Source organism: Hyperolius riggenbachi, chromosome 6 (genome assembly GCF_040937935.1).
Source record: "Hyperolius riggenbachi isolate aHypRig1 chromosome 6, aHypRig1.pri, whole genome shotgun sequence".
In the NCBI taxonomy this organism is placed as follows: Eukaryota; Metazoa; Chordata; class Amphibia; order Anura; family Hyperoliidae; genus Hyperolius; species Hyperolius riggenbachi.
The window spans coordinates 320,004,058-320,022,833 of record NC_090651.1 but is presented as its reverse complement, the minus strand read 5'-3'; the positions used below and the strand labels follow the sequence as shown (position 1 = coordinate 320,022,833).

The 18,776-nt window shown below is 45.5% G+C and overlaps 1 protein-coding gene and 1 long non-coding RNA gene across 2 annotated transcripts in view; one reads left to right on the top strand and one right to left on the bottom strand.

The window, feature by feature from the left end:
* The window catches only part of LOC137521722 (uncharacterized), a 152,162-nt gene that overhangs the window by 54,779 nt on the left and 78,607 nt on the right, over window positions 1-18,776 (top strand). Inside the window, exon 3 of the long non-coding RNA XR_011022187.1 lies at window positions 6,057-6,350. This is a non-coding gene — a long non-coding RNA (uncharacterized lncRNA). The remainder of the gene's footprint in view (window positions 1-6,056; window positions 6,351-18,776) is intronic.
* Window positions 1-18,776, bottom strand: part of LOC137521721 (insulin-like growth factor III) — a 60,725-nt gene that overhangs the window by 12,219 nt on the left and 29,730 nt on the right. The window contains exon 2 of the mRNA XM_068241379.1: window positions 3,710-3,881. Within this exon, the coding sequence (XP_068097480.1) occupies window positions 3,710-3,881 (172 nt within the window). The remainder of the gene's footprint in view (window positions 1-3,709; window positions 3,882-18,776) is intronic.

The following is an 18,776-nucleotide window of genomic DNA, read 5'->3' as shown; positions in this document are numbered from 1 at the left end:
CACCACCAACAGGGTCCAGGACTCCAGGTGGATTGCTGAATTTTAAGGCCGCTGCTTGCACACCCACGTAAATAAGGTCGTTGCTTCATTGTGGACAGACCAAATTTGATCAGCTGGACAGTCACTGTTCTGTCATTCAGCTACCTCAGCCCGGCGACCATATGGGCTGGAAAGCCGCCATCACCTGCACTCTCGTCATGGTGCGCACCAGTCCAGCATGGCCGTCACTACACAAACAGCTGTTTGCAGTCACTGCATACCTTTCACTGCATCTTTGACTGCACATTATATTATACCTGGCAGTCAGTGCATACCTTTCACTTGAATGGATAGCAGACTTCAAAAGCTCTACTGTATTGTTATTTTTGGTCACTACCTCGGGACGTGCATGCCATGCCTGCTGCCTTCCTTGGATGTGTGGTAGCCGTTCCTGCTCCTTTGTCCACAGCGTGCCTGCTGCCTTCCTTGGATGTGTGGTGGTGGTAGCCGTTTCGTAGGCTCACACTCTAGACCGGAATCGAACCAGGATTCCATGGCCATTACCCGTGGTCACCATGGTACTGAGAAAGTACCATTGAAAGTTTCACACAGTTGAATGAATGGCAGACTTGCCCTCCATAACAAATTCTTGGCAAATTCTTTCGATTTGGTTTGTCTTGCGCTGGGTCAAGGGTCCATCTGACCACAGATGCCTGGTCTGCAAAGCACGGTCAGGGCAGGTACATTACTTATACAGCAAATGGGTCCTTACTTGGATGTGCGGTGGTGGTAGCCAGTTCTCAGGCTCCCACTCCGGACCGGAATCGAACCCTGATTCCCTGGCCATTACCCGTGGTCACTCACAATGGCAGACTTGCCCTCCATAACAGATTCTCATTACAGGTACTGAAAAGCCAGCAGAAAATGTAATTTAAAAAAAATAGATGTAAGCTTTAACAATAGTAGAGAAAGAACCATCGAAAGTTGATAAGGCAGTCAGACATTACCTGATATCACTGAGGAAGAGCAATCTCGCCATGGTGCGCACCAGTCCAGCACGGGCATCACAACACAAACAGCTGTTTGCGGTGCGTTACACAGTGAGTTTGGTGTGTCAGTGTGAAGCAGTACTCTAATTACACTACCTGATTGATGTATACACATGCAAGATGTTTGAAAGCACTTTAGGCCTGCAATTTAGCATTCAATGTTCTGCCCTTAAAACGCTGCTTTGCGTCAAATCCAGATTTTTCCCCCAGACTTTTAGCGTCTATACCACTCATCCATGCAAAAACTCAGATGTTAGACCCCTTGAAACATCTTTTCCATCACTTTTCTGGACAGCATAAGTGTTTCTAGTTTTCAAAGTTCGCCTCCCCATTGAAGTCTATTGCGGTTCGCGAAAGTTTGCGCGAACCAAACTTTTGCGGAAGTTCGTGAACTTAAAATCGGAGGTTCGGGCCATTTCTACAAGGGAGCTGCTCACTATTATTCTAAGTGTTTTCTTGATTGCTGGTGGCTTAACCCCCTTGGCGGTATGAAAAATACCGCCAGGGGGCAGCGCAGCAGTTTTTTTTTAATTTTTTTTTTAAATCATGTAGCGAGCCCAGGGCTCGCTACATGATAGCCGCTGCTCAGCGGCATCCTCCCAGCCCCGCCGATCGCCTCCGGCGATAGGCGATCAGGAAATCCCGTTCAAAGAACGGGATTTCATGGAGGGCTTCCCCCGTCGCCATGGCGACGGGGCGTGATGACGTCAGCGACGTCGGGACGTCATTGGGAGACCCGATCCACCCCTTGGCGCTGCCTGGCACTGATTGGCCAGGCAGCGCAGGGGTCTGGGGGGGGGGGCGCGCCGCACCGGATAGCGGCGAACGGGCGCACGGCGGCGGCGATCGGGGTGCTGGCGCAGCTAGCAAAGTGCTAGCTGCGTCCAGCAAAAAAAAAAAAATTATTTAAATCGGCCCAGCAGGGCCTGAGCGGCACCCTCCGGCGGCTTACCCCGTGTCACACACGGGGTTACCGCTAAGGAGGTTAAATGACATTTTATTGATAAGGTGTAAAAATATCACCTAGGAGAAAAAGTCAATTGAATAAGGGCCATAGGCCCAAAAGCAATACACTTTTTCTCCTGGGTGATATTTTTACACCTCGTCATAAAATGCCTTTTAAACCACCAGCAAGCAAGAAACTACTCAAAATAATTTTGATAATACATTTCCACCAACTTTTGGGTACTTTTTCAAATATAAAATGCTGAAAAGTTATTTTAAAGAAAATATAAAAATTATCTCCAAAAAGATAACTCTGGAGAAAAAGTTAATTGCACATGGCCTATAGGGGCTGATTCACAAAGTTTTTCTGTTGAATTATCTTACTATACTTATATTAACTCACAATTTATCTCTCATTAAATGACTTAACTCATGATTTATCTCTCGTTATCTAACTTAACTCTTGATTTATTGCTCCTTAACCAGCTGGGCGGTATGGACGAGCTCAGCTCGTCCAGTACCGCCGGAGCCTGCCGCTCAGGCCCTGCTGGGCCGATTTGCCCCAAATAAAGTGCAGCACACGCAGCCGGCACTTTGCCAGCCGCGTGTGCTGCCCGATCGCCGCCGCTCTGCGGCGATTCGCCGCGAGCAGCGGCGAAAGAGGGTCCCCCCAGCCGCCTGAGCCCTGCGCAGCCGGAACAAAAAGTTCCGGCCAGCGCTAAGGGCTGGATCGGATGCGTCTGACGTCCATGACGTCACTCCGCTCGTCGCTATGGCGACGGTGTAAGCAAAACAAGGAAGGCCGCTCATTGCGGCCTTCCTTGTTTATTCTGGCCGCCGGAGGCGATCGGAAGAACGCCTCCGGAGCGCCATCTAGTGGGCTTTCATGCAGCCAACTTTCAGTTGGCTGCATGAAATAGTTTTTTTTTAATTTAAAAAAAACCCTCCCGCAGCCTCCCTGGCGATCTTATCAGAACGCCAGGGTGGTTAAGGGCCCTTTTCCACTAGCAATCGCTAGCGTTCACGCTAAACGCTAGCGATTGCTGAATCGTAAAAGTGCAGGAAACTTCCGGCGATTGCGTTCACGATTTTGCCATGCACTGTACTGCATAGCAAAATCGCGGCAAAGATTGCTCCGCGGCGCGATCGCGTTTGATAAAAAAACTCATCGCGGTAGTGGAAATTGCCTACCGCGATTCCCATGTTAATATGCAAACCGTAGCGATTTAAAAAATCACTAGCGGTTTGTGATTTTGCGATTCAGCATCGCAAACGCCGCTAGTGGGAAAGGGCCCTATCTGTTTAGCTCATGAATCATCTCGTATTATGTGCTTGATTCACTAAATCGTGATAACTCAAATATCACACCTTATCAAATATATCACATCTTATCAAAGATAACATGCCTTATCAGAGTTGCATAGTGAGCGCTACAAACCCGCAATGGCTCAGGGCAGGACGAGTGCCACTGCCAATTAGCAGGCATAAGTTTGTAGCGCTTGCTATGCTACTCTGATAAGGCGTGTTAACTTTGATAAGGTGTAATATCTTTGATAAGGTGTGATATTTGAGTTATCACGGTTTAGTGAATCAAGACCCATGTGTTTATCTCATGCATAAGCTCTCCTTACAGTTAAGCTGAAAAATAGGCTTTGTAAATCAACCCCATAGACTCAAGTCTTTGCATCATAAACTAACACACTAGTCATAGAAAAACAATAACAGTATATACGTACTGACATAGAAGCCCCTGTTACTGCAGATGAATTGTAGCATGTCCACCAACTCTGAACCGCACAACATTTCTCTGGAGCGCCGGACACAGCGAGCGTTGGCGACTCCCACGTAGAGCGTAAACATCACCGACAGACAGAGAATTATCTGACTGACAGTGAGCCGCGTTTCTTTCTAGGAAAGGTGGAAAAAGTCAATGATATGAGTAAACACAGGAAGACAAAGGTCATCCAATAAACAGTTTGATTGCGTTACTTTTCCTTCAATTACTGTCTCTGAAGTATGTGTCGGATTCTGATCAGTTTCTTGCTGACTGCGGAGAGGAAATAATTGGGTGAAAGTGAAACTGTACAGCTCGGATCTTACCACTTTCCAAAACCTGCTTAAATATACATATTTACACTTTCACCAATTTAATCCCATAGGTGAATACACAGAACAGCCGGGTTTGGTTTTAGGTAAAATGGTATCCTGAACAAACATGAACCTGGGCTGACAGTAAAGTGTCAGTTTATCAATAAAAACACTGGTGAAGGCGCCCTTGATGATATGATACTACTAGATGTATATATGAGAAGTGTAATTTCTTATCTTCTCAGAAGGACAAACTATTATTTATTGGAAAAAGTAATATTTATTCATGAACCATAGACAACAAGTTTCACAGGTCTTGGCCTGCTTCTTCAGGTCACTACACGTGCCTTTAGAACTTTTGGAATTCTTTTTTTAGGTGCTCACGTTTGTGACCAAAAGTTCTACAGGCATTTGTATTGATCTGAGGAAGCGGGCCAAGACCCGTGAAATGCATTGTCTACTATGCATGAATAGACATTACTTTTTCTATTAAATAATGGTTTGTCCCTATGAGAAGGTAAGAAATTACACTTTTCATATATACAACATCTAGTAGTATCAGTGATCCGATCTGACATATCATTACAAGGGAGTTAATTATACACACTTTAGTTTCCAGCTGAAACTATAAATGAATAATTATTTGAGCCTAAGAAAATGTAATGTGTGCATATAGCTTTAGATGGGGTGACAGAAGACATGGACAATCATACTGTCTCAAGCTATTGTGATTGGTTGGCTTGGACTTCTGCACATGGAGGAAATCATTTAGGAAATTATTATTTTTCTGTGCTACGATCATTGATCTGATAACTATTATCTCTGGCTTACTGGTTTATCATTTCTGTGGAACAAAACCAAAGCAAGACCCTAGGTGGTATTGCCGAAACCCAGCTGGCGCCAGGTTCTGTTGAAAATAAATATTGTTTTTTTCTTGGTGGATGCCAAAACCCTAAAACACAATATCCCTGCCAACGACCACATGCCCATGTGATCTTCACCGCCAACCAGCTCATTGCATCTTCTTCTCTCTAGACAAATAATTAAATGTTATGTTTGGCTGTGTGAGGAGAGGGGTGGGTGAGGGTCATGGGTGCACAATTGTTCATAGGTACAGCAGACCAGATAACAGGATTCATTACACCGCCACATCTGGAATATGGAATTCAGTTCTTAACACCACATTACAGGAAAGATATTGCAGTTTTAGAGCAGGTGCAGAGACGAGCAACAAAATTGATACGTGGGATGGAAGGTCTCACTTACCAAGAAAGGTTAGATAAACTGGGTTTATTTAGTCTGGAGAAAAGACGCCTTAGAGGGATCAAATTAACATGTACAAATACATCAGAGGGCAATATAAAAGCTTGGCGGATGAGCTTTTTGTCCCTAGGCTCGCACAAAGGACTAGAGGACATGATCTGCGCATGGAGGAAAAATGTTTTCGCCATTTATTTAGGAAAGTGTTCTTTACAGTAAGAGTGATTAAGATGTTGAATGCATTGCCACAGGAAGTAGTTATGGCAAATTCTATATCTGCATTTAAAGGGGGCTTAGATGCTTTCCTTGCATTGAAAGACATCCATGGCTACAATTACTAGGTAATGCACAGTGGTGTTGATCCAGGGATTGTATCTGATTGCCATCTGGAGTCGGGAAGGATTTTTTCTCCCTTTTGGGGCTAATTGCACTATGCCTTGTAAGGGTTTTTTGCCTTCCTCTGGATCAACCGGGATATGTGAGGGAGCAGGCTGGTGTTGTACTTTATTTTCTGGTTGAACTTGATGGACTTATGTCTATTTCCAACCAAAATAACTGTGTAACTATGAAACAAATGCAGGTGACAGTCCCAGCAAATAACACTCATATGTCCATTACTCGATTTACTCGACTGCATCAGAACATGTAACTGTGGATATTTGACTTCTTCTGATTTGGGTGCATTCGGTAATCAGCCATTCTCTAAGTTTATGTTAAAACAATAATTCTTTGCAGAAAGAAAACATTCTCCGCTCCTCCCTCTGGCATTGAGTGGAAGTGCAGAGAGCAGAGCAGACATAGAGGACTTCAGGAGTAAGACAGCGCCAGTGAGAACACCTAACTAGAATACAGCCATTCCGCTGACAGCCCTGCAACAAAAAGGAAGGGGTGCGCTACCTCCAAGCTTCTTACCACCAAAACCCTAGGCCTTTGTGGCCTTTGCTGAAATCCAGCCGAGCAGGGGGAGTGGTTCAAATAGACTGGGAGTGAACAGGCAGCTGCAAGTTTATGAGGAGAACACAGCAGCAGGTAGTTTTCTCTTTATGTATGTTTTGTTTGTTCTTTACAAAACCTTTGTATGTAAAAGTAATTCAAAGTAGTGTTCTTTTAAATACAAATTATAGCCTCAGCTAGAGCTAGTGGGGTTACATTTTAACTTGGATACTACTTTTATCAGCTTAATTTTAGGTATTTTTGCTTGGTGTTGGGAAGCAGTTATACAGATTAGGTGAGAAAAGTATAAAGGTGAATATGGCTGAGATAAGAATTGTTCACACACCCCCGCCCACTCTGCTGTGTCATATTCTGCACTTTTATGGTTACACAAAGTGATTAGCTCAAATCCCTTTTAGCACTGTCCACAATTACCATGCTGACATCATCACAGTGTCTGCTAGTGATGCAATAGAAGAGGATTGGCCAGGAAGTAAAGCATGCCCCGCCTACTTCTCAGTGCAGAGTTCTTCCTGTATATGTTAACAGAATCTATTTCTGCACTTTTATTGATCAAGGCTGCCCTGGGTACCTGCCAGAGTTTGTCAGCATGGTAAATAGAGCCTTGAATAAACCTGTTCTTGACACATGGGGAATTCTATAATTGGCACAACGTTATTTAGATTGAGAAACAATTATGATGAAACCAATTTAATCAGAAATTCTTGCCAAATGGGATTATGGCAGACTTTGAAACCATTGAGTATCATGCAATTTTGTAACTTGCGGCAAAACTTTTGTCTTTAATTTTGGTTAGGGTGCGTATTGTATTTGGCAAACAATATTGGCCAATCTCCTTCTGCAATACTTTTTTCTTACTCCCTTTCCTATTCTCACACTAACTTCCCCCTCCTTTAGCCCAGCAATAGCCTTTTGACTCTGCTTGTAGCACTAACCTCACCCCTCTTTTTGCCTAAAACTAACCTACCCTCTCCTCTGCCCAGTGGCGTTCCTACTGTAGTGCGCAGGGGGGCGTGGCGCACCATGTGACAGACAGCCAGGGGGGTGTCGCCACGACCCCCCACAGCAGCAAAGCAGGAGGGGGAAGCAGCTCTAGAAGGGGGAGCAGTGGGGGCAGCGGTGGGGAGAAGGGAAATATCCCCCCCTCCCTCACCTGGGGCCCCTCCTTCTGCCTCTCTCCCCCTCCATTTAGCAGGTGGCAAGTGCGGGCTCGGCGGGGGGGAGACAAGCGGAGAATTACTCACCACTTTACGCGTTCCAAGCGCTGGCAGCGTCATGTCGTCACAGATCTCCGCCTTCAAAGCCGCCCACTGTGCTTCCTCCCGGGGAGAGAGACAGAAGGAGGGGTCCCAGGTGAGGGAGGGGGGGGGATATTTCCCCCCTCCCCACCGCTGCCCCCATTGCCCCTCCTTGTAGCGCTGCTTCCCACCTCCTGGGACATCTATACTGGGGGCAACTAAACTAGCTATACTGGGGGCAACTAAACTAGCTATACTGGGGCAACTATACTGGGGGAACTATACTAGCTATACTGGGGGCAACTAAACTACCTACACTGGGGGCAACTAAACTACCTACGCTGGGGGCAACTAAATTAGCTATACTGGGGGCAGCTATACTAGCTATACTGGGGGCAGCTATACTAGCTATACTGGGGGAAACTAAACTAGCTATACTGGGGCAACTAAACTAGCTATACTGGGGGGCAGCTATACTGGGGGCAACTATACCAGCTATACTGGGGGCAACTATACTAGCTATACTGGGGCAACTATACTGGGGGCAACTATACTAACTTCATTGGGGGCAACTAGCTTCACTGGGGGCAGCTATACTGGGGGAAACTACTAGCTATACTGGGGCAACTATACTAGCTAATACTTTAAATTACAGTTAGCTCCGCCCTCATCCGGTCATGACCACGCCCATTTTTGCCGCGAAGCACGCCGCAGGTTGTGGCCACGCCCATTTTTTTTAGGGGGTGTCTTTTAATACCCAGCATCGGGTGCCAAATGCCCTAGGTACGCCACTGCCTCTGCCTAACACTAACCTCTCATCTCCTCTGCCTTATACTAACCTTCAACCTCTCCTCTGCCTAACACTAACCTCCCCTCTCCTCTGCCTAACACTAACCTCCCCCTCTCCTTTGCCTAACACTAACCTCCCCCTCTACCCTGCCTAACACTAACCTCTCCTTCTCCTCTACCTAACACTAACCTCCCCACTCCTCAGCCTAACACTAACCTCCCCCTCTCCTCTGCCTAACACTAACCTCTCCCTCTCCTTTGCCTAACACTAACCTCCCCCTATCCTCTGCCTAACACTAACCTCCCCTCTCCTCTACCTAGCACTAACCTCTCATCTCCTCTGCCCAACACTAACCTCCCCGTCCTCTACCTAGCACTAACCTCTCATCTCCTCTGCCTTATACTTACCTTCAACCTCTCCTCTGCCTAACACTAACCTCCCCTCTCCTCTACCTAGCACTAACCTCTCATCTCCTCTACCTAACACTAACCTCCCCTCTCCTCTCCTCTACCTAGCACTAACCTCTCATCTCCTCTGCCTTATACTAACCTTCAACCTCTCCTCTGCCTAACACTAACCTCCCCCTCTCCTCTGCCTAACACTAACCTCCCCCTGTCCTCTGCCTAACACTAAGCTCCCTCTCTCCTCTGCCTAACACTAACCTCCCCCTCTCCTCTGCCCAACACTAACCTCCCCTCTCCTCTGCCTAGCACTAACCTCCCCCTCTCCTCTGCCTAACACTAACCTCCCCCTCTCCTCTTTCTAACACTAACCTCCCCCTCTCCTCTTTCTAACACTAACCTCCCCCTCTCCTCTTTCTAACACTAACCTCCCCCTCTCCTCTCCCTAACACTAACCTCCCCCTCTCCTCTGCCTAACACTAAGCTCCCCCTCTCCTCTGCCTAACACTAACCTCACCCTCTCCTCTGCCCAACACTAACCTCCCCTCTCCTCTGCCTAGCACTAACCTCCCCCTCTCCTCTGCCTAACACTAACCTCCCCCTCTCCTCTGCCTAACACTACCCCCCCCCCCTCTCCTCTGCCTAACACTAAGCTCCCCCTCTCCTCTGCCTAACACTCACCTCCCCCTCTCCCCTGCCTAACACTAACCTCCCCCTCTCCTCTGCCTAACACTAACCTCCCCCTCTCCTCTCCCTAACACTAACATCCCCCTCTCCTCTCCCTAACACTAACCTCCCCCTCTCCTCTGCCTAACACTAAGCTCCCTCCTCTGCCTAACACTAACCTCCCCCTCTCCTCTGCCTAACACTAACCTCCCCCTCTCCTCTGCCTAGCACTAACCTCCCCATCTCCTCTCCCTAACACTAACCTCCCCCTCTCCTCTCCCTAACACTAACCTCCCCCTCTCCTCTGCCTAACACTAATCTCCCCCTCTCCTCTGCCTAACACTAAGCTCCCCCTCTCCTCTGCCTAACACTAACCTCCCCTCTCCTCTGCCTAACACTAACTTCCCCCTCTCCTCTGCCTAACACTAACCTCCCCCTCTCCTCTGCCTAACACTAACCTCCCCCTCTCCTCTGCCTAACACTAACCTCCCCCTCTCCTCTGCCTAACATTAACCTACCCCTCTCCTCTGCCTAACACTAAGCTCCCTCTCTCATCTGCCTAACACTAACCTCCCCCTCTCCTCTGCCTAACACTAACCTCCCCCTCTCCTCTGCCTAACACTAACCTCCCCCTCTCCTCTGCCTAACACTAACCTCCCCCTCTCCTCTGCCTAACACTAACCTCCCCCTCTCCTCTTTCTAACACTAACCTCCCCCTCTCCTCTTTCTAACACTAACCTCCCCCTCTCCTCTCCCTAACACTAACCTCCCCCTCTCCTCTGCCTAACACTAAGCTCCCCCTCTCCTCTGCCTAACACTAACCTCACCCTCTCCTCTGCCTAACACTAACCCTCCCTCTCCTCTGACTAACAATAACCTCCCCATTCCTCTGCCTAACACTAACCTCGCCCTCTCCTCTGCCTAACACTAACCTCCCCTCTCCTCTGCCTAACACCAACCTCCCCTCTCCTCAGCCTAACACTAACCCTCCCTCTCCTCTGCCTAACACTAACCCTCCCTCTCCTCTGCCTAACACTAACCTCCCCCTCTCCTCTGACTAACACTAACCTCTCCTCTCCACTGCCTAACTTTAACCCTCCCCCTCTCCTCTGCCTACAGTGGCTTGCAAAAGTATTCGGCCCCCCTTGAAGTTTTCCACATTTTGTCACATTACTGCCACAAACATGAATCAATTTTATTGGAATTTCATGTGACAGACCAATACAAAGTAGTATGCACGTGAGAAGTGGAATGAAAATCATACATGATTCCAAACATTTTTTAAAAATAAATAACTGCAAAGTGGGTTGTGCATAATTATTCAGCCCCCTGAGTCAATACTTTGTAGAACCACCTTTTGCTGCAATTACAGCTGCAAGTCTTTTAGGGTATGTCTCTACCAGCTTTGCACAACTAGAGACTGAAATCCTTGCCCGTTCTTCTTTGCTAAACAGCTCCAGCTCAGTCAGATTAGATAGACAGCATTTGTGAACAGCAGTTTTCAGATCTTGCCACAGATTCTCGATTGGATTTAGATCTGGACTTTGACTGGGCCATTCTAACACATGGATATGTTTTGTTTTAAACCATTCCCTTGTTGCCCTGGCTTTATGTTTAGGGTCGTTGTCCTGCGGAGGTGCCCCAGTCTCAAGTGTTTTGCAGACTCCAAGAGGTTTTCTTCCAAGTTTGCCCTGTATTTGGCTCCATCCATCTTCTCATCAACTCTGACCAGCTTCCCTGTCCCTGCTGAAGAGAAGCACCCCGGAGCATAATGCTGCCACCACCATATTTGACAGTGGGGATGGTGTGTTCAGAGTGATGTGCAGTGTTAGTTTTCCGCCACACATAGCGTTTTGCATTTTGGCCAAAAAGTTTCATTTTGGTCTCATCTGACCAGAGCACTTTCTTCCACATGTTTGCTGTGTCCCCCACATGGCTTTTGGCAAACTGCAAACAGGACTTCTTAAGCTTTTCTGTTAACCATGGCTTTCTTCTTGCCACTCTTCCATAAAGGCCAACTTTGTGCAGTGCACGACTAATAGTTGTCCTATGGACAGATTCCCCCACCTGAGCTGTAGATCTCTGCAGCTTGTCCAGAGTCACCATGGGCCATGACTGCATTTCTGATCAGCGCTCTCCTTGTTCGGCTTGTGAGTTTAGGTGGACGGCCTTGACTTGGTAGGTTTACAGTTGTGCCATACTTTTTCTATTTCTGAATGATCGCTTGAACAGTGCTCCGTGGGATGTTCAAGGCTTTTGAAATATTTTTGTAGCCTAAGCCTGCTTTAAATTTCTTAATAACTTTATCCCTGACCTGTCTGGTGTGTTCTTTGGACTTCATGGTGTTGTTGCTCCCAATATTCTCTTAGACAACCTCTGAGGCCGTCACAGAGCAGCTGTATTTGTACTGACATGCAATGCAACAGGCAATGTCTATGGCAACTGACTGCACTCAGACCAAAGGGGGCTGAATAATTACGCACATCCCACTTTGCAGTTATTGATTTGTAAAAAATGTTTGGAATCATGTATGATTTTCGTTTCACTTCTCATGTGTACACCACTTTGTATTGGTCTTTCACGTGGAATTCCAATAAAATTGATTCATGTTTGTGGCAGTAACGTCACAACGTGTGGAAAACTTCAAGGGGGCCGAATACTTTTGCAAGCCACTGTAACACTAACCTCTCCTCTGCCTAATACTAACCTCCCCTCTCCTCTGCCTCAAGGTGGCCACTAACGATACAATCTTTTTCATTCAATCTTACCATTTCTATGTAATATAAGGTAACTGCCTGAAGTATCCATTCAGTATATTCACTCAATTTACCCTTATACTACATAGATTTGGTAACATTGGATAAAAACGATTGGATCATTATTGGCCACCATAATACTAACTTTCAACCTCTCCTCTGCCTAATACACTAACCTCTTCACTCCTCTGCCTAACTTTAACCCTCTCCTCTGCCTAACACTAACCTCTCCTCTGCCTAATACTAACCTTCAAACTCTCCTCTGCCTAAAGGTGGCCACTAACGGTCCAATTTCTAGCGAAAAATCGTCCGAGCGATCAGAAATTCTGATTGGACGAAAAATCGTTCACTACACCATCAACTAACCAATCATTGCTTCCTATCACGACCACCGAAAATTCATTCGGGTGACATTTTTTTCACTCGTTCATAATCGATTGTGTCCACCAATGGAGATTATTTACAACCAATCCGATCCGAATTTCTGATTGCTCGAACGATTTTTCGCTAGAAATTGGACCGTTAGTGGCCAGCTTAACACTAACCTCCCCCTCTCCTCTGCTTAACAATACCCTCCCATCTCCTCTGTCCATCACTAACCTTCCCTCTCCTATGCCTTATGGTGCCCATACACGGTACAATAAAAATGTTTGATGTTCCCATCTATTTGGCCAAAATGATCAAATCGAATGAAAGTAAAAAATTATATTTTTTCGATCAAGAAAAACGAATGATTTTCCTATTTTTTTAAATAAAAATTATGTTGGAAACATCTTTATAGTTGATTTATCAGAGTAATCGAAAGAAATTATCTAAACGAAAAAATTGTACCATGTAGGGGCACCATAATGGTAACCTCCCCACTCCTCTGCCTAAAGGTGGTCATACACCATACACTCTTGATTGTTCAGATTTACGAAATCTGTGTAGTAGTACATCTTGGCTTCACTTGCAGAGGTACGTTCTCAGTTAACAATATATACTAAATCTGGTGTGTCCATGATCAAGGAGCGTCTCCTAGATGTCCTCCCCTAATGTCCCTTTTGCACCTCTTGTGTTTTCCTGTCTGTGTTCCCTATTTATCCTACTGTGTCCCCCATGTGTGATAGGAGAGGTCTCTGATCGCTGCCTGTGGGCTCTGATGGATTAGGTGAGAGATGCTCTGCCACTACTTTCAACTATTCATGTGGAGCAGAGGAGGACAAGTGGGGAGCAGAAGAGGACACAGGGACAATACAAGGAGTCCCCGACATCCCGGCGGGTTGCGATTTGTATTACTGAGCATTCATAAGTCGGGGACTCCTCGTATTTGGAGTATAACACGTAGTGACTTTTTCTCTCCATTTTTTGGGGAGAAAAAGTGCGTCTTATATTCCGAAAACTATGGTACTCAGTTCCTACCCTTCGTAACAGGTTCACCTGGAACATGATGTTAAAGTGATATAGTTCACCAATAAGGGCCCGTTTCCACTTGCGCGGTTTCCGCGTCGAATCCGCAGAGTTTCCCCGCAGGCAAATCGAGTGAGGAAAATGTCATAGGGAACAATGGCACCGCCGGCTGAATCGCTTGCGTTAGCGATCCGGCCGGCATTTCCATCCGAGTTGGTGCGAATCCCATAGCCGTGCATGACACGGCTGATGGGATACACTGGAAGTGCTGCCGCGCGTCTCGCAGACGTGCGGCACAAGTGGAAACGAGCCCTGAGAACACAGGAAACCGTAAAAGCACTTATATTCATTACCATGGAGAATTCTCAGAAAATCTGTCGACAATTGCTGAGCTGTGTTTCAACTGAACAACATCTGCTCACAATGGCAAGGGTCACTGACACCAGGAAGTGAGGGTTGCCTCCTCAACAGGGACACAGACAGAAAAAATTCCACTTAAACATTCCTGTGATTTAATACTTAACCATCTCCCTGCTGCCTCTGTGCATGAAGAAGCTACTTTTAGAACAAGGTTTACTGATTAACTGTCCAACAATTTTTTTACATCACCTCTTATCAGTTGTCTCAGGTTTTTCCCTCCCTGACATCACTTATTAAGCTTGACAGTGCGAATGAATGGCAGCATGGCTTTATTTAAACTGTTTATAGCAGTCCTATAACAGGATTTCTGTGGAGAAAAACATAGTTGAAACCCAACCATGTATCACCTGACCATTATTGAGAGTTCTTATTGGGATAGCAGGTATCAGTTTACTTATATAATGGTGAGGTGATGTATACTTAGGCATTTTTGCCACTTTACTGATTAATAAATTAGTGTTTTGTCTAGCACTGCAATTTAAGAAGTAAAGTAGATAATTCATGAATTTTTAAACAATCTGCTGTCCTCTGCAAGGACCTGTTTGGGATTAACTAGCTGACATCCTGAGTTGACGCTTACTTCGCCACCACAGGTAGGCCTAGGTATAGGCAATCTCTCTCTCTCACACTCACTCTCTCTCTCTCTCTCTCTCTCTCTCTCTCTCTCTCTCTCTCTCTCGCTCTCTCTCTCTCTCTCTCTATATATATATATATATATATATATATATATACACACAGTGGTGTGAAAAACTATTTGCCCCCTTCCTGATTTCTTACTCTTTTGCATGTTTGTCACACTTAAATGTTTCTGCTCATCAAAAACCGTTAACTAGGTTAAATAGGAGCTATCTGACACAGAGAAGTAGCCAAAAAACCAAAAGCACCTCAAAAGCTAGACATCATGCCAAGATCCAAAGAAATTCAGGGACAAATGAGAACAAAAGTACTGTAATTGAAATCTATCAGTCTGGTAAATGTTATAAAGCCATTTCTAAAGCTTTGGGACTCCAGCAAACCACAGTGAGAGCCATTATCCACAAATGGCAAACACATGGAACAGTGATGAACCTTCCCAGGAGTGGCTGGCCGACCAAAATTACCCCAAGAGCGCAGAGAAAACTCATCTGAGAGGCCACAAAAGACCCCAGGACAACATCTAAAGAACTGCAGGCCTCACCTGCCTCAATTAAGGTCAGTGTTCACGACTCCACCATAAGAAAGAGACTGGGCAAAAACGGTCTGCATGGAAGATATCCAAGGCGCAAACCACTTTTAAGCAAAAAGAACATTAAGACTCGTCTCAATTTTGCTAAAAAAACATCTCAATGATTGCCAAGACTTTTGGGAAAATACCTTGTGGACCGACGAGACAAAAGTTGAACTTTTTGGAAGGTGCGTGTCCCGTTACATCTGGCGTAGAGGTAACACAGCATTTCAGCAGAAGAACACCATACCAACAGTAAAATATTGTGGTGGTAATGTGATGGTCTGGGGTTGTTTTGCTGCTTCAGGACCTGGAAGGCATGCTGTGATAGATGGAACCATGAATTCTACTGTCTGCCAAAAAATTCTGAAGGAGAATGTCCGGCCATCTGTTCGACAACTCAAGCTGAAGCGATCTTGGGTGCTGCAGCAGGACAATGACCCAAAACACACCAGCAAATTCACCTCTGAATGGCTGAAGAATAACAAAATACAATACAATAATACAATAACATTTCTATAGCGCTTTTCTCCCATAGGACTCAAAGCGCTTAGGCTCTCTCAGATTCAGTAGTTAGTAGGATGAAGTATTCACACAACAAAAGTTATATTTCTGCAAATGCCAGACTGAACAGGTGGGTTTTCAGTCTGGATTTAAACACATCCAGGGATGGGGCTGTCCTGATCTGTTGAGGTAAGGAGTTCCAAAACATAGGGGCAGTATGACAGAAGGCTCTGGGACCAAAAGTTTCCAAGTGGACTCTGGGTATGACTAGATTATTAGAACCTGTGGATCTGAGAATGCGGGGATTGCTACGCAGCTGTAACATATCTTTCAAGTATCCAGGGCCTAGATTATTCAGGGATTTAAATGTCAATAGGCCGATCTTGAATAGGACCCTCCATTCTATAGGTAGCCAGTGGAGGGAATGCAGGACTGGCATTATGTGGCAGTGACGGGGTTGGTTGGTTAGCAGTCTGGCAGCAGTATTCTGTATCAGCTGTAGGCGGTGCAAGACCTTTTTTGGAAGGCCAGTGTAGAGAGCATTGCAGTAGTCCAGTCGGGATGTGATGAAGGCGTGGACTAAGGTTGGCAGATCTTCTGGGGGTATGAGGTGCTTGATTTTTGCAATGTTCTTCAGCAGAGATTTGAGTTCTGAAGTTTAAATCCCCATCAATTAGAACTCCCAGGCTACGCACATGATCAGAGCTGCGTAGATCCGTGCCTCCTATTCCCAGTGGTGAAGACTGCAAGTTAAGTTGTTTTGTTATCATGCTCTGCCCTCCAATCAGAAGGACTTCAGTTTTGTCTGCATTTAGTTTCAGCCAGTTGTCATTCATCCATTGCTGTAGTTCACGTAAGCAGGCGTTTATAGTTAGAGTTGGGTCTGTCACACCAGGCTTGAAGGAAAGATTTTGGAGAGGCCTAGTCAAATTCCTGACCTGAATCCTATTGAGATGTTGTGGCATGACCTTAAAAAGGTGGTTCATGCTAAAAACCCTCAAATAAAGCTGAATTACAACAATTCTGCAAAGATGAGAGGGCCAAAATTCCTCCAGAGCACTGTAAAAGACTCGTTGCAAGTTATCGCAAATGCTTGATTGCAGTTATTGCTGCTAAGGGTGGCCCAACCAGTTATTGATTCTTTTTCACACAGGGCCATGTAGCTTTTGAGGTTTTTTTCTCGCTAAATAATAAAAAACATCATTTAAAACTGCATTTTGTGTTCAATTATGTTATCTTTGACTAATAGTTAACGGTTTTTGATGAGCAGAAACATTTAAGTGTGACAAACATGCAAAAGAATAAGAAATAAGGAAGGGGGCAAATAGTTTTTCACACCACTGTAGCTCTTTATATATCTATATATATATTTAATATCTACAAGGGTTTGTAGCCCACAGAAATGCTCTTTATTGAGCCAAACGATATGCAATACAGCAGTTTCCGGTGTCTCCGTCCATATTATTGCTACGCTGATGACACCCAGTTGTATTTGTCATTCAAACCTGGCGTCACAAACCCTACTCCACAAATAAACGTGTGTTTAGCTGAGCTTCAGGAGTGGATGAATAATAACTGGCTAAAACTTAATGCTGACAAAACTGAGGTTCTTGTTATCGAAGGTCAGGGCTCGACAGCAAAGCAGCCCCAGTCTCAACCAGCACCGCTAAGGATAGGGAGCTCAGACCTGAACAACTCAAACTGCGTGCACAGCCTGGGAGTACTGATTGATGGGAAATTAAGCTTCAGGAATCAAATCTCAGCTGTTGTGAAACATTCCTTCTTTCACCTAAGGAATATTGCAAGGATTAAACGCCTCATTCCTTCAGAGGATCTTCCAACCGTAGTTCATGCCTTCATCACATCAAGGTTGGACTACTGCAATGTTCTTTACACACGCCATAGAAAGAAATACCTACGCCGCCTGCAATTAGTACAGAATGTCGCCGCAAGGCTGTTAACGAGCCAACGCCGCCATTGCCACATAACACCAACCCTGTGTTCACTCCACTGGCTACCAGTGTTGCCAACCTTTCATGTTATTTTTTACTGGCAAATACCTAAAAATTTACTGACAAAAGATTTTTTTTTTACTGACAAAATCTCCTGCGCCGCACCGAAAAATGGGCGTGGTCACGCAACAGAATGTGGGCGTGGTCATGGTCTGCCAGGGAAGTTTGAGCTCTGCCATAGTGTTTTCCCCCCTTCCCCCAAAATACATGTAATCTTACAGCATTTCACCAAAAATCCACGTAATCTGGCAGAGGTTATTCCAAAATACAGACAATATGGCAGTGGTTCCCAAAAAATAGATGTAATCTGGCAGCAGCGATTCCCCCAACATACACATAATCTGGCAGCAGTTCCCCAAAATACATTTAATCTGACAGCAGTGGTTCCCAAAAAATAGGTAGCCCCAGGTCTATAGGTGTCCCCAGAATAGGTGGCCAGGGGTATAGATGTCCCCAGAACAGGTAGCCAGGGGTATATGTGCCCAGTATATGTAGGCAGGGGTACAGGGCCGGTTCTAGACTGGCACATATGAGGGGGCAGTCAAATGGGTGGCGACGACAGTGGGCATGGCAAGTAAATGCACATAATGAGAGACAGCGTTTCACCAGTAAATGCACATTAGAGACAGCCTTTCACCAGTAAGTGCATGTAATGAGAGACAGCTTTTCACCAGTAAATGCACGTAATGAGAGACAGTTTTTCACCAGTAAATGCACTTAATGAGAGACAGCTTTTCACCAGTAAATGCACATAATGAGAGACAGCTTTTCACCAGTAAATGCACGTAATGAGAGACAGCTTTTCACCAGTAAATGCACGTAATGAGAGACAGCTTTTCACCAGTAAATGCACGTAATGAGAGACAGCTTTTCACCAGTAAATGCACATAATAAGAGACAGCTTTTCACCAGTAAATGCACGTAATAAGAGACAGCTTTTCACCAGTATATGCACATAATAAGAGACAGCTTTTCACCAGTAAATGCACATAATAAGAGACAGCGTTTCACCAGTAAATGCACATAATAAGAGACAGCTTTTCAATAGTAAATGCACATATTAAGAGACAGCTTTTCACCAGTAAATGCACATAATGGCAAACAGCCAGCGTCCTCAGTAT